The sequence below is a fragment of the Schistocerca serialis genome, chromosome 9 (genome assembly GCF_023864345.2).
Source record: "Schistocerca serialis cubense isolate TAMUIC-IGC-003099 chromosome 9, iqSchSeri2.2, whole genome shotgun sequence".
In the NCBI taxonomy this organism is placed as follows: Eukaryota; Metazoa; Arthropoda; class Insecta; order Orthoptera; family Acrididae; genus Schistocerca; species Schistocerca serialis.
The window spans coordinates 145,491,167-145,505,351 of record NC_064646.1 but is presented as its reverse complement, the minus strand read 5'-3'; the positions used below and the strand labels follow the sequence as shown (position 1 = coordinate 145,505,351).

At 43.3% G+C, this 14,185-nt stretch overlaps 1 protein-coding gene across 1 annotated transcript in view; it reads right to left on the bottom strand.

Annotated features, from left to right (window-relative positions):
• Positions 1–14,185, bottom strand: part of LOC126419891 (lysosome membrane protein 2-like) — a 217,926-nt gene that overhangs the window by 86,636 nt on the left and 117,105 nt on the right. Inside the window, exon 2 of the mRNA XM_050087155.1 lies at positions 6,767–6,858. Within this exon, the coding sequence (XP_049943112.1) occupies positions 6,767–6,858 (92 nt within the window). The remainder of the gene's footprint in view (positions 1–6,766; positions 6,859–14,185) is intronic.

The window sequence follows — 14,185 nt, the reverse complement described above, 5'->3', positions numbered from 1 at the left end:
GTAGGCTCCCATTGCCCTGTTTACAGCAAAGTTTGTTCACACCGCGCGGAATCACTGCTCTTGTTCTGGTAACATATTGTGAGGGCTGCACAACCTCAACTGTCTGACGTAGCAGATCGTTGCACTGCTATGACTGGTATCAACGCCTGAAACAGTGTCCAGGAAATTATAGCCATTCAGACATGAGCTACGAACTGCAACAGTAAGACAGCTTGCACTTCACTCATCATAAGTGAAATTGTCCGTATCTCAACAGATATTGGTTTCCGGACATATCATTATACGAACTTTTACTCTAGTTTTAACCAATACTAGCTACTGTGCGGATATGTGAAACATTTTCAAACACTCTCTCTGGAAGTAAATCAATTTTATATTAGATTTTTATGATCACTGTAGTCATCCAGGTAATGATAGAATCGACTGCAGATTTCTCATAGTTACTTGATATTTCTTTGCACTCTTGCACTAATAGGTCTTCAGCTTGTCCATGGTCCTCACAGAAGACGCAGATATCGGTATACTTCACCTATGCCTCATGGAGGTGCACCTAGCACGACCTGTTCTTATTCTATTGAACTTTATCCAAGCGTTCCTTGGAATAATCATCTCCGAAAGTTCTTGCGTGATTCCTGCGATACCCAAGCACAAGCGACGCTGGACAGAAATTGCAAACGCAATTTACGGACATAGAGGGGTTCAACTCAACATGCGGCATCTCCGTGATGTCATCATGTCGCAATTCAGTCAATCGAATACCGTCCTCTGGTACATAAAAGTAGCAGCTTTGTCAGTTTCGCAACAGTCAGACTTAGGCCCTGACTACGATGATGGAGGAAGTCATCGAAAGCTTTGGATTTTATTCCAAATATGACACGGCAAGTTAACTGGGAACTTTTTACTCAACTGCCCCGTCGCCAAAGATTACGTAGCCAGTTCACTTGTGTATTTATTTTCTGTGGTATCTGTTCTGTTCTGAGTTGATGAAATGTTCCCACCTGAGAATTGGTTCACACTCCTCCTCGTTTACTACAAGACTGCTGTGCCCTTACAGCGAGAAGTAAAGACACAATCATGTTTCATCAAACCATAAGCTGTGCAGTTTACGTTCCAACAATGTTTCATGTTGAGAGTTTATGTACCGATAACTTGAGTAAGGGAGAGGCAACCAGCAAAACACTCACCTAAATTAATGAAAGCCACATCAGTTGCTAATAGATACTTTATTAAGAATTTGACGTTGCTTCTTAACATCACAGTTTCCAGACCCACTTGAAAATAGACTGACTGTAATGGCCGAAACCGATCGTGGACTTAACAAAGTACCTGTTAGCAACTGAAGCGGCGTTTCATTAAATGAATGCATCTGACGAATAGCACCAACCTCCGAACGTGGAGGAACTAATATTTTTCTAAATAGATGATGAAAACAGGCATGAATCCACGTCTACAAACCATAATCATCGTCTGTCAACTTGATAGTTCAATGTGTTTGTTATGCATTCTATGAGACACACGCGGCAGATTCCATTCCATAACTCCACATGACTTCTTATAGCCTTTTAAATAACAAGGGTCAATTACTATTAAACTTTTCCAATGTAATTCCAGCGAGTAACTCGTTGACCAGTCAAGTGTGGCAGTAGAATATAGCAAAATTAAAGTCAAACTTTTAAATTTTGCGTTTATGGTCCACGCTGGAGAAGCGTACAAACATACCCGCTACTGTAATAAGCATCCCTGGCGTAGACGAACAACTGAGAATTGAAAACAAATAAGTCTCTAGGTCCGGATGGAATCCTTATTCGCCTTTTCAAAGAGTACTCTACGGCATTGGCCCCTTAGCTAGCTTGAATTTATCGCGAATCTCTCGCCCAGTGCAAAGTCCCAAGCATCTGGGAAAAAGTGCATGTGACCCCTGTATACAAGATGCGTAAAACAACAGACCCGCAAAATTACAGACCAATATCCTAAACATCGCTTTGCTGCAGAATTTTTGAACACACTTTGGGTTCGACTATAATTAATTTCCTGGAGACCTAAAAGCTTATGTCAACGAATGTACGAGTATATGGAATAGGTTCATAGATATGTGAGTGGCTCGAAGGCTTATTAAGTAAGAGTATGTTATCTTCGGCGGCGGGTGTTCATCAGGAATAATGATATTGTCAGGAGTGCCCCAGGGAAGTGTGACAGGATGGTTGCTATTTTCAATATACATAAATGATCTGGCAGAGAGGGTGGGCAGCAATCTGCGGTTGTTTACTGATGATGCTGTGGTGAACGGTAAGGTGTCGAAGTTGAGTGACTGTAGGAGGATACAGGATGATTTAGACAAAATTGGTAGTTGGTGTGACGAATGGCAGCCAGCTTTAAATGTAGAAAAAGTAAGTTAATGCGATGAGTACACAAAAACCGTAATGTTTGAATACAACATTAGCAGTGTCCTATGAAAACAACAGTGTGTAAAGTAAGAATAGAGCAAGAACTGTCTGGTGAATTCCAAGTATGGAGGGGGTTACGACAGGGGGATGTGATCTCCACAATGCTACTTAATTTAGTTTTAGAAAAGGTGATGCGGCAAACGCCGATAAACCCAGGAGGAACAATACTTAATCGGCAAGTTCAAGTGGTAGCATATGCGGATGACGTAGCATTAAAGGTAAGGAAAGTAAGGGCGCTAAAGGGGAACTACGGTGCGTTAGAGGAAGCAGCAAGAGAAGTAGAGGTAAACATAAACAAAACAAAGTATATGGTGATGGGGGAGCGCAATATAAACGAACAAAAGAATTCAGTAGTAATGAATGGGAAAGAATATGAAAGAGCGAAAACATTTAAATATTGGTAATAACGGAGGACAATAAAGTACCAGTAGAAATTCGATAAAGGATAGCGAGTGGAAATCGTTGCTATTTTGCCTTGCAGAATGTATTTAATTCCAGGGATGTTAGTAGGAATACAAAAATCAAAATATACACGACCATATTGAGACCTATAGTAGTATACGGATCAGAAGGCTGGGTATTGACATTAAAGGAGGAGAACTGCTTACTGAGATGGGAAAGAAAGATACTGAGAAGGATTTTTGGAGCAGTGAGAGAGGAAGATGACTGGAGAGTATGGACAAATGTAGTACTACAAACACTTTTCGGACAGATGTTAAAATTAGGCAGGGGAGAATAAGATGGGCAGGACATGTACAGAGAATGCCAAAAACTCGGAGCGTCAAGAAAGTTTTCATGGGGAAACCTGACGGATGAAGGAGAAGAGGTAGACCCAGGACAAGGTGGCTGGACGATATGGAAGAAGATCTAAAGGCGATGGGAGTAAGAAATTGGAGAAGGAAGGCGATGGACAGAGAAGAATGGAGGCAGGTGATACAGGAGGGCTGTAGAGTCCTGCTTGATGCAGTCACGTTGTTTAAATATCTGGGATCAAAGTTACAAAGAAATATGAAATGGATAGAGCATGTGAGGATTCTGGTAGGAAAGGCGAATGGTCGACTTCGGTTTATTGGGAGAATTTTAGGAAAGTGTTGGTCATCAGTAAAGGAGGCCGGATATAGGACGCTAGTGCGACCTATTCTTGAGTATTATTCGAGTGTCTGGGATCCCCATCAGGTCGGATTAACGGAAGACATCGAAGCTATTCAAACGCTGACTCCTATGTTTATTACCGGCAGGTTCGAACAACAAGCGAGCATTACGGAGATGCTTCGGCAACTCAAATGGGAATCCTTGTAGGAAACGTGATGTTCTTTTCGAGGAATACTACTGAGAAAATTTAGAGAACTGGCATTTGAAGCTAACTCCAAAACGATGCTACTGCAGACAACGTACATTTCGCCTAAGGACCACGAAGATAAGACATGAGAAATTAGGGCCCATACGGAGGCATAAAAATAGTAGTTTTTCCCTCAGTCTATTTGCGAATGGAAGAGGTGAGGAAATGACTAATAATTGTGTAGAGTAACAGCCACCATGCACTGTACGGTGGCTTGCAGAGTATGTGTGTTGATATAGATGCAATGCACATTGTAACATTACAATTTGTTAAGCACGTGCAACTTGCGTGCGGATTGGCCGGACAAAGAGTTGTTTAAGACATTTGGCGCTAGTAGCAGCATCTGTTCCGCCACTGCAGTGTGAACTACTGAGGAGCGGGCCTTCTCACGTAATTCTGAATCAAAACAACAGTGCGTTTCGACGTGGCAACAAGTTATCTGGTGCTAGTGAGTTCTTCTGTGAACGAGCTTATCTTTGTTGGGTTATGTTTTGTATACAATAAGTAATATTAGATTTTTGTTGTATCTATGTACTGGAAAAATACAGTACACGAATGGAATACAGTGGTTCACAAAAAGAAGATTTGTTCCATTCAAAATTCCAGAAATTTGTGGTTAACAGCAATTACGAATCTCAGGCATAAAATCTGACACTAGCGCCAACTCCAAGCGTTTGTGAATTGTGACAGTCACAGTGCAGGCTGTTCCTATCCGGTGCCTCGCGGAATCATTTTAGGACCTAACTTGAAGGATAGTAATGCTGGTTAATTGGGGAACAAGGAATAAATTCATACTGTACTGTCTTCTCACAATAACATGGCGAGTGTTATTTACGGCCGGCCGTTGTGACCGAGCGGCTCTGGGCGCTTCAGTCCGGAACCGCGTTGCTGCTACGGTCGCAGGTTCGAATCCTGCCTCGGGCATGGATGTCTGTGATGTCGTTAGGTTTAAGTAGTTCTAAGTCTAGGGGACTGATGACCTCAGATGTTAAGTCCCATAGTGTTTAGAGCCATTTGAACCAGTTTTGTTATTTACGGCTGCCGCTGGTTCTCGATTCCCATTTTGCACGTCTTTATGTCCGGCCAATCTCCTTCCTGAAGGTCTCTGGATGCCGTTGCCTCACAGGTAACTACTGCTTTCCATATTCCAAGTGGCTATCTTCTCTTCCCTCTTTAAATTAATTTTGGTCATCTTTTGTCATGCATTCTTTTTAGATGGCCGAAACATTGTCTCGAACCAAAGAAAGGAGCCCCATTGTGCGAAAAACGGACAGTATTTTTATCTTATGGAATACATAGGTAGTGGGACGGCAGAGCGGTTCGAGAACATTTTTCCTCCTAAGCAACTTATCATTTGGCATCCCTCCTCCCCCTCCTCCACTTTCACCCGTGTCTGTTTGCCCTACTTATTGTGCCATGCATTGTATACATATCTCGCACTCCGGCGCCCCGGCGTACCTCTCAACTTGGCGCCCGAAGCGTCCGCTAACGATAGTGATACGTCCTGGACACAAATCTTATACAGTTGAGGCGCCTCTAGCGCTCCTTACAGCTCGGTGTCAGAAGCGGTGGCTTGTGTCGATGGGCCTTAAACCGTCTCTGACGGAAGGATACCGTTGTCGGGTGGTGGACTGCTGGAGTTTCGTTTGGATAGGAGATGGAGAATGTTCCGGAGTACGGCTTCAGATATGGTAGAAACGCGCTGAAGTACGGGTCTGGAAGTACAGTGTGAAATTGTTGAGCTGTTGTTGATTCATGTTGAAGAGGGTTTATGTTTTAGTGTAGTACAGATGCCTATAGCTGTAAGCTTATTTGTCTGTCTCAGACATAGGAGACCGCTAACCTTCTTTCCTTCCCGTCTGGGCAAGCCGTGCAGTGACTAGGATACATATAAAGCTTACTGGGACAGGGTAAATGCTAACTATAATGAAGTCCATAATTCGATTGTAATACTGGCATTTAATTTGATATTTCCAACAACTGACAAACTTAACAAAGAAAAAAAAAGAGGTGAATTTCTTTGTCCACTCACACACTCCTGAGAATGGCACAGTAACAATTTCCAGTTATGCGCCCCTATTACTGGCAACTACGTTGATGAATACTTGGCACCTCGCAAGGGTAACTACAAGATCAATAATATTAGGTAAGTTGTTGGAAGTGGTTAAGCGATGGTGAAAATTTCGCTTCTGGGCACGCAAAGAGCTCTACCGCAGAACAATGCACGGAACACGCGTTGGTGCAATGCTGCGATACAGACCGTATATCTCCCTTCGAAGACGATGGCCAAGACGCCGTCTCCAAGTCCGTACCGCTCGATGGCTGAAGGCGAAGTCCTCTTTCTCCACAATTCTCCCGTCTTCCACGCGTACGAAAACGCGGCAGAAGAGTACTCAGTTTCGGCCAATGTCTAACGCTCTAACATCACCGAAATCCCTCCAACGGCATTTCTGAGATTCTACCCAATGATCGAGTAGGTCATATCGCCCCTAGGCAAGCGAAATTCCCGTCTTCGCCACGTGTTGCCCAGCACAGGTGGCTCCGGATGCGGGGCTATCCCCAAAAGCTCCGTATTGTCCCGCGTTTCCGGTGACCGCTAACTGCCGCCCACGGCGGCCCGGCAAGTTAAGGCCAGCTGCAGACTTGATATTCCACATTTCTCAACTTCCACGACTTTTCACCAACGCTTTAAGTTAGTGACTTAATCACGCAGACATGCAGGGAATACTGCTCGAGAGTGCCTCATATTTATCTTAATTCAATAAAGTAAATGATCTGATGCCCATGCCAGTCCCTTTATTATCAATACTAATGTTGGTAAGCTAACGTATAAGTGCCCAAATCCTGGCACCTTACACAGCACCAAATTCTATTCTGCCTTCAAGAACTCAGTTCTGTAGCAACAAGAGAAAGTAGTTTGCGTATTCTTTACGTCGAAAAGAGCAATGAGCTACCACTACGTAGTTCTTTGGGCAGTACTCACGTCCTGAAGAGTCCTCTTGTAGACGTCGTGGGCCCACATGAAGACGGAACCACCCAGGCTGGCCGCCAGTAGAATACCAAGGAGGAGCGTGCCTGCGAAAGCAAAGAAACTGTCTTGCTTAAATGCTCAATATTAAGACTTGTGGCAGTTACCGTTCAAAATCTGAAAAAGATATACACCTGAAGTTCACTATGTTACTCGGTATATTAAGCAACAAAATTAACTTTAACGTAGGACCTATTCCGAATGTCTCTCAGTGTTAGAGTCTCACAAAGTAAACATTACCTATCACTACTGGCCATTAAAATTGCTACACCACGAAGATGATGTGCTAGCAGACGCGAAATTTAACCGACAGGAAGAAGATGCTGTGATATGCAAATGATTAGATTTTCAGAGCATTCACACAAGGTTGGCGCCGGTGGATACACCTGCAACGTGCTGACATGAGGAAAGTTCCCAACCGATTTCTCATACACAAACAGCAGTTGACCGGCGTTGCCTGGTGAAACGTTGTTGTGATGCCTCAAGTAAGGAGGAGAAATGCGTACCATCACGTTTACGACTTTGATAAAGGTCGGATTGTAGCCTATCGCGATTGTGGTTTATCGTATCACGACATTGCTACTCGCGTGGTCGAGATCTAATGACTGGTAGCACAATATGGAATCGGTGGGTTCAGGAGGGTAATACGGAACACCGTGCTGGATCCCAACGGCCTCGTATCACTAGCAGTCGAGATGACAGGCATCTTACACCATTGCTGTAACGGATCGTGCAGCCACGTCTCGATCCCTGAGTCAACAGATGGGGACGTTTGCTAGACAACAACCATCTGCACGAACAGTTCGACGACGTTTGCAGCAGCATGGACTATCAACTCGGAGACCATGGCTGCGGTTACCCTTGACGCTGCATCACAGATAGGAGCGCCTGCGATGGTGTACTCGACGACGAAGCTGGGTGCACGAATGGCAAAACGTCATTTTTTCGGATGAATCCAAGTTCTGTTTAGAACATCATGATGGTCGCATACTGGCGTATCACCTGGCGTGATGGTATGGGGTGCCTTTGGTTACACGTCTCAGTCACCTCTTGTTCTCCGGCTGGAGTGGCAGTGCGGTTGTAGGCGCTACAGTCTGGAACTGCGAGACAGCTACGGTCGCAGGTTCGAATCCTGCTAGGGCATGGCTGTGTGTGATGTCCTTAGGTTCGTTAGGTTTAAGTAGTTCTAAGTTATAGGGGACTGATGACCTCAGAAGAGTCCCATAGCGCTCAGAGCCATTTGAACCATTTGAACCTCTTGTTCGCATCGTCGGAACTTTGAACAGTGGACGTTACATTTCAGATGTGTTACGACCCGTGGCTCTACCCTTCATTCGATCCCTGCGAAACCCTACATTTCAGCAGGATATTGCACGACCGCATGTTGCAGGTCATGTACGGGCCTTTCTGGATACAGAAAATGTTCGGCTGCTGCCCTGGGCAACACATTCTCCAGATCTCTCACGAACTGAAAACGTCTGGCCAATAGTGGCCGAGCAACTGGCTCGTCACAATACGCCAGTCTCTACTCTTGATGAACTGTGGTATCGTGTTGAAGGTGCATGGGCAGCTGTACCCATACACGCAATCCAAGCTCTGTCTGACTCAATGCCCAGGCGTATCAAGGGCGTTATTACTGCCAGAGGTGGTTGTTCTGGGTACTGGTTTCTCAGGATCTATGCACCAAAATTACGTGAAAATGTAATGACATGTCAGTTCTAGTATAATATATTTGTCCAATGAATACTCGTTTATGATCTGCATTTCTTCTTGGTGTAGCAATTTTAATGGCCAGTAGTGTACTGGACTGAAAGAAGGGATAGGTTGACAGCACACATTCCGAAGAAATACTTCATTTGCTAATGAAGGAGAATGTTGGGAATAAAAATAGTACGGCGAGATCACGGCTTGAATTCAATAAAGAACTGAATCTAACGTAAAGTTTTGCAGAAATGAATACACTTGCACAAGATAATCATGGAGAGCTGCACCAAACTACTGTTTGGACTGAAGACTGCAACTGACAGTATGTATAAGGGACGATCACAAACTTTCCGTGAAAAGACCATACAGTCCAGAAACGGTATGCGAGTCAGGCAAAATCATCGCAACATGTTAATGATACTCGTCTGGCACACCGTGTCCTGTTGCGTGAACAAGTCCGCAACTGCCTGCCGCATATCATCATCCGGTAAGAAGCGTTGACCGTCAAGGCATTTTTAAGGGACGGTAGGCGTAATCGTATGGGGAGGGATCAGGAATATAGGGCGGCCGCTCGTGTGTCTCCCACCTGATTTGGTGAAACTTCTGCTTTACGACATTTGTGATACGGGGACGTGCGTCATCATGAAGCTGCAGCACCCCTTGTGGCAGTTCGCCTTTTAACTGCCCTGTACATATTCTTCATTCGCCGATAAAGTGGTGGAAATATTTATTGCATCACCATGAATTACTTCGTCTTTTTGCAGCAGTTTGCTTCATGTTATACCAGCCCCATTGTTGCTAAACTTTGACATATTCTTGCCTTAATAATCTGACTTCTTCACGCATGTTTTCCAACAATACACAACTTTGTTGTTGTCGTTTGGTTTTACAATGAAACCAGTGTTTATACTGCCATTTTGAGTTGAGACTTTACAGTGAGAAGATAGGCAGGTCAGTTGTATTAACGCCAGAAAAGAAAGTTGCTACACAGGTCGTCTGTACTTCATCAATGGGGCACTGTCAAGGTAGATGTCTACATAAGCATCCTTGAAAGGAAGCTTCTGCCAACTATTAGAGACAAGTTTGGAGACGTTTCTAATTGCATTTTTCAAGATGACTCAACTCCTTGCCTTAGAGCTTTGAAGGTGACTCTTATGACTAATATTTGTACCAAACACGAAGCAGATTACTTTCTTGGTTAATTATGACGTACTTCTACATGTCAGGTAAATCCTTTCCTTCGACAAAATGGCGTTAGAGTATGAATGGCCTGGAAACAGCTCTGATCTCAATCCTATTGAGAACTGTTGGAAGTTTGTGGGAAATGCTGTCACCAAAAAGAAGCCACGGAGTAAGTGGGAGCTGTTGGAGAGCCTTGTGCGTGTGTGGATTCATGAACTGAGTGAAGAGTACATTAAAATGTTAATTCTTTCAATGCCTTCACGATGCCAAGCGGCGATTAAGGCGCGTGGTGGAGCAAAAAAGTATTAAATGCAAGAGTGTGTTCATATGAGGCAATACACACAAAAATCCATCAGTGTTTTGTTACAACATTAATATGCAGTGTTTCTTTTGACATTAGTATTCATATTTCAGAATAGCTGACATATCCACTTACACTCATTTTTCAAGAATGTGTTAAATTATGAAAAAAAACATTTTTATAGAAACAAAAATTAAGACTAAAAACAAATTGACAAAAATTATTATGTAAATACATTTTTGGTAGAAATCAAGAGAAATCAGGCAAATTTAGCTGAGTCATTCAACGATGGTAACAAAAATTAACTGTAAGAGGTGATGCAGTAAATATTTACACCACTGTAGATGTGTACCGGTGCTTTCCTTCGGCAGCCAAGGAAAGAATAACAGCAAAGTGGTCCTGTTTGGTTGCATTTTGTAATAACGTCACCACAGGTCACGTTTCCGCATTTACCGCACGTACGTCGGAACGACAAGAACGCCACCGTAGTCCTTTGCCTACATGTCGGTGCTTATATACCTGCATAGGAATCCCGCTACGTTGCATATACGCTGCAGCAACAGTCTCAGACGGAAAGGCTTTGATCTACCGGTATAAATTAAATTTGGAATAAGTAGAACGGTGTAGATGAAAATGAGCCATACGTAGTAAATTATATATCACGCACTATTCTCTACAACTGTCCGCTTACGTTATTTTGTTTTCGTCATTAAACAGCACTTTCCAGTTCCTCATTTTGCAGTGGATTCATTAATGAAAGCAATATGCAGTTGATTTATGAACTACTGAAATGAGAGAAGAAAAACTTTTCATTATAGAACCAATTTAATTGCTTTACTGATCGTAACTTTCATGTACCTCTGCCAAACAATATTATTATTAAATTAAAGAAAACCTATTTTTTGCTATTAATACATCAATCGTTTCACGGTCACTTGATTTTTATCATCCTGCTGTTTCAAACTTACGGTCTATGACAAAATATGTGATTGACTGCAACGTCCAGCATAAAGAAATACATTACAACAGCCATTCAGCTGTTCATAGTTCGTCTTCATTTTGGTTAAAAATAATTAATATCATTTAAGAGAATGACTCAGAAATAAATATTTATTAATGCCGTACTATGTAAACTTCATTGTTAATTAGAGAAGGAGTGGATGAAGGAATAACTGGGAGAAAAGACAATAACGCGAAAAAAAGATACACCTACGTATACTGATAATTTCTTCTTTATATTTTTGTATGTAGATTACAGTTTTGTCGTCGTTATGTAGCTCAATGGGCGTACAGACACCAAATCCTATTAAAAGATGTCAGTCAAGTTACAGAGTATTTCAATGCTCCTTCATCAACGGATACACTAATAATTCTGAAAATTGTAGGGCCAAGCACGACACACAGGACAGAGGAAAACTTCATCCCTTACGATACGTATTTGAGAATACACAAAAGTTAGGCTTAAAGTACTAAAGATGAAATACGACAAGAATTGACTCTAGATGGAAGCGCCCAAGTGCTGCTTCAAATGGTTCAAATGGCTCTGAGCACTATGCGACTTAATTTCTGAGGTCATCAGTCGCCTAGAACTTAGAACTAATTAAACCTAACTAACCTAAGGACATCACACACATCCATGCCCGAGGCAGGATTCGAACCTGCAACCGTAGCGGTAGCTCGGCTCCAGACTGTAGCGCCGAGAACCGCACGGCCACTCCGGCCGGCCAAGTGCTGCTCTCAGATTCTATGTCATTGCAACATCACATAAAAGAGGACTTGAATATTTTCCGGAGTCTGTGTCCACGCAGTTTGTCTGAGTACAGACAGCATCAACATTGGTTGTTGGCATACATTGCAAAACAGCCATATCGAGAGACGTTCGATGGGCAATATCAAAGTACAGGTCACGGAAGCGGTGGTATCCGCGATTATTCAAAGAACGCTTGTACGTCCTCGTCGTATGAGGCGGGGAATTGTTTTGCTGAATTGTACGTGGAGTCGCCTAAAGGAAGACCAGTACCTCTGGTGCTCATATATAGAGCTTCATTATCCGCTATCTTTGTGGACGACTTTTTCTATCAAGTTGTTAAACTTATCTACCACTGCTTTAGCAGCATGCCTAGTGCGCGTCGGCTGTTGACGGGACTTCAAACATCAGTCCACTTCCCTTGTTTCTACGAGTTGAAAAATCACACTATAATATACTTATTTCGAGAATGTGTCACTCTGCGACGTTAAAGAGGAATATTGGTATGTGTTTCCATGTTTTCAGTTCGTTTGACGTCACATCACTTATTAAGCTTGACGTAATAGTGAGCTGTCACACAGAGAGGGTGCTGTTGGACTTAATTATATGCCGTCCTTCTGCGGTCGCAATCACACGTTTATGGTACACTGCTCTGTCGATCTTCTTTCTTTGGCATCATTATCGCCATTCTGTATAACTGTGCCAATGTTAATTATAAAATCAGGCGAAACATTATCTCTAAGAAGTTATCTGAAGAGTCTCCTCACTGGAACAGAGGAGCTGAAATCCTACTTTATTATTAGGCGTTGAGCATTAAATAACGTAAAACATTATTTTTGAGAGTTTATCTGAAGTTTCTGATCAGTTAAAAACCAATCAAAAACCAAGATCGCACAAGATATTTTTCATTCAATATTGTAAGACGTCGTGGTCTCCTGACCTTCATTGCTTACATATTCCGCCCTCACAATCATATTCCGCACATCAAGACGCTTCATTCGAACCCAAACTCGATAAGATAGAGTCAATGTTGTATGAATTCATGTAAACGATATGCAAATAACTAATAAATCGCAAATATGCACCGAGATTGAAATACTAGAGACTGGCGTACACACACACAAAAAAATGGTTCAAATGACTCTGAGCACTATGGAACTCAACTGCTGTGGTCATAAGTCCCCTAGAACTTAGAACTACTTAAACCTAACTAACCTAAGGACATCACACACATCCATGCCCGAGGCAGGATTCGAACCTGCGACCGTAGCGGTCGAACAGTTCCAGACTGTAGCGCCTTTAACCGCTCGGCCACTCCGGCCGGCTACACACACACATTCAAGACACGATGGTTGCAGGAGCTTTTAGTTCAGGATACAAAAACCGCACGCCGGGGAGCCGGTTACTTCAGAGGATGACTCAGCCTATCTATGTCGGCCGGTGACTAACCATTGAACAGACAGCGTTTGCCCGAGTGAAAGGAAGAACGACCCGTGTTTGGCTTAAAAGCAAATTCCGCTACATTGTGTTTGAGCGCCCAGACTACACCTTCTTTATAAATATAGCACGCAGTTTCAGAGATTTTCACAGGGAGACAGCAAACGCCAAACGCCGATGCTACAGTTATCCGGATTCATTGCCTTAAACGAAACGTCATTCTCCCGTTTTAGAAGAGCAATGCTGATTAGCAGAAGATATTCCAGACGCCTTGAGCTGAAGGAGTAATGGAAGAGACCGAAAGATATACCCCTTTATGTCTGGCGTGGAGAGGGGCCGTTCCGTTGTCGCTCTTGGAGCGAGAACACGTAACAATAGCATGCGCGCTCGTACGTGTACTCAAAGAGGGAGGAACAAGTCTCTCCTCAGTACTTCACTGGGAAAGCACCTCTGTCGAGAGCGAATCGGAGTGCAACTCTATACTGAGTCCTTGCGATTAAGCGTTGTTCAGTGTGTTGGCCGCCACACTTATTGTGCGGTGCGAACGGTCAGAGTTATAGTTAAACGCCTGCGAGCGAATTTTTGAGTGGCATCACGGTGGACTGGTTCTCTGACCGGTGTACCACGCCAATAGTTAGACTAGGGGCGAATAGGAGTCCTTGACTTCATCAAAGCGTAGGGAGAGTTTGATTAGCGAAGGTCAATCCAGATAGAACGAGAGTTATCTTATTTGCAGCGAGCGGTGCAGACAGCAGTCATCGCAGCTTACGGTATTGTGCACTACAGCTCTTGCGAGCCTCATATTTCCTCCACAACAGTACACTTCACTGCATTTCACATGCGACAGCCTCGAGGCTAGCAACATTCTAACGGATAATTATTCAAGTTGAGTAGGCGCGGCTCTCAGCCATTCTGGCAAGTCAATAACAATCTTAAACTTTGTATAGAAATTTCATTAGCGAATCCTATCCTTAAGACGTAACTTCACATTCTGAAAAGAACC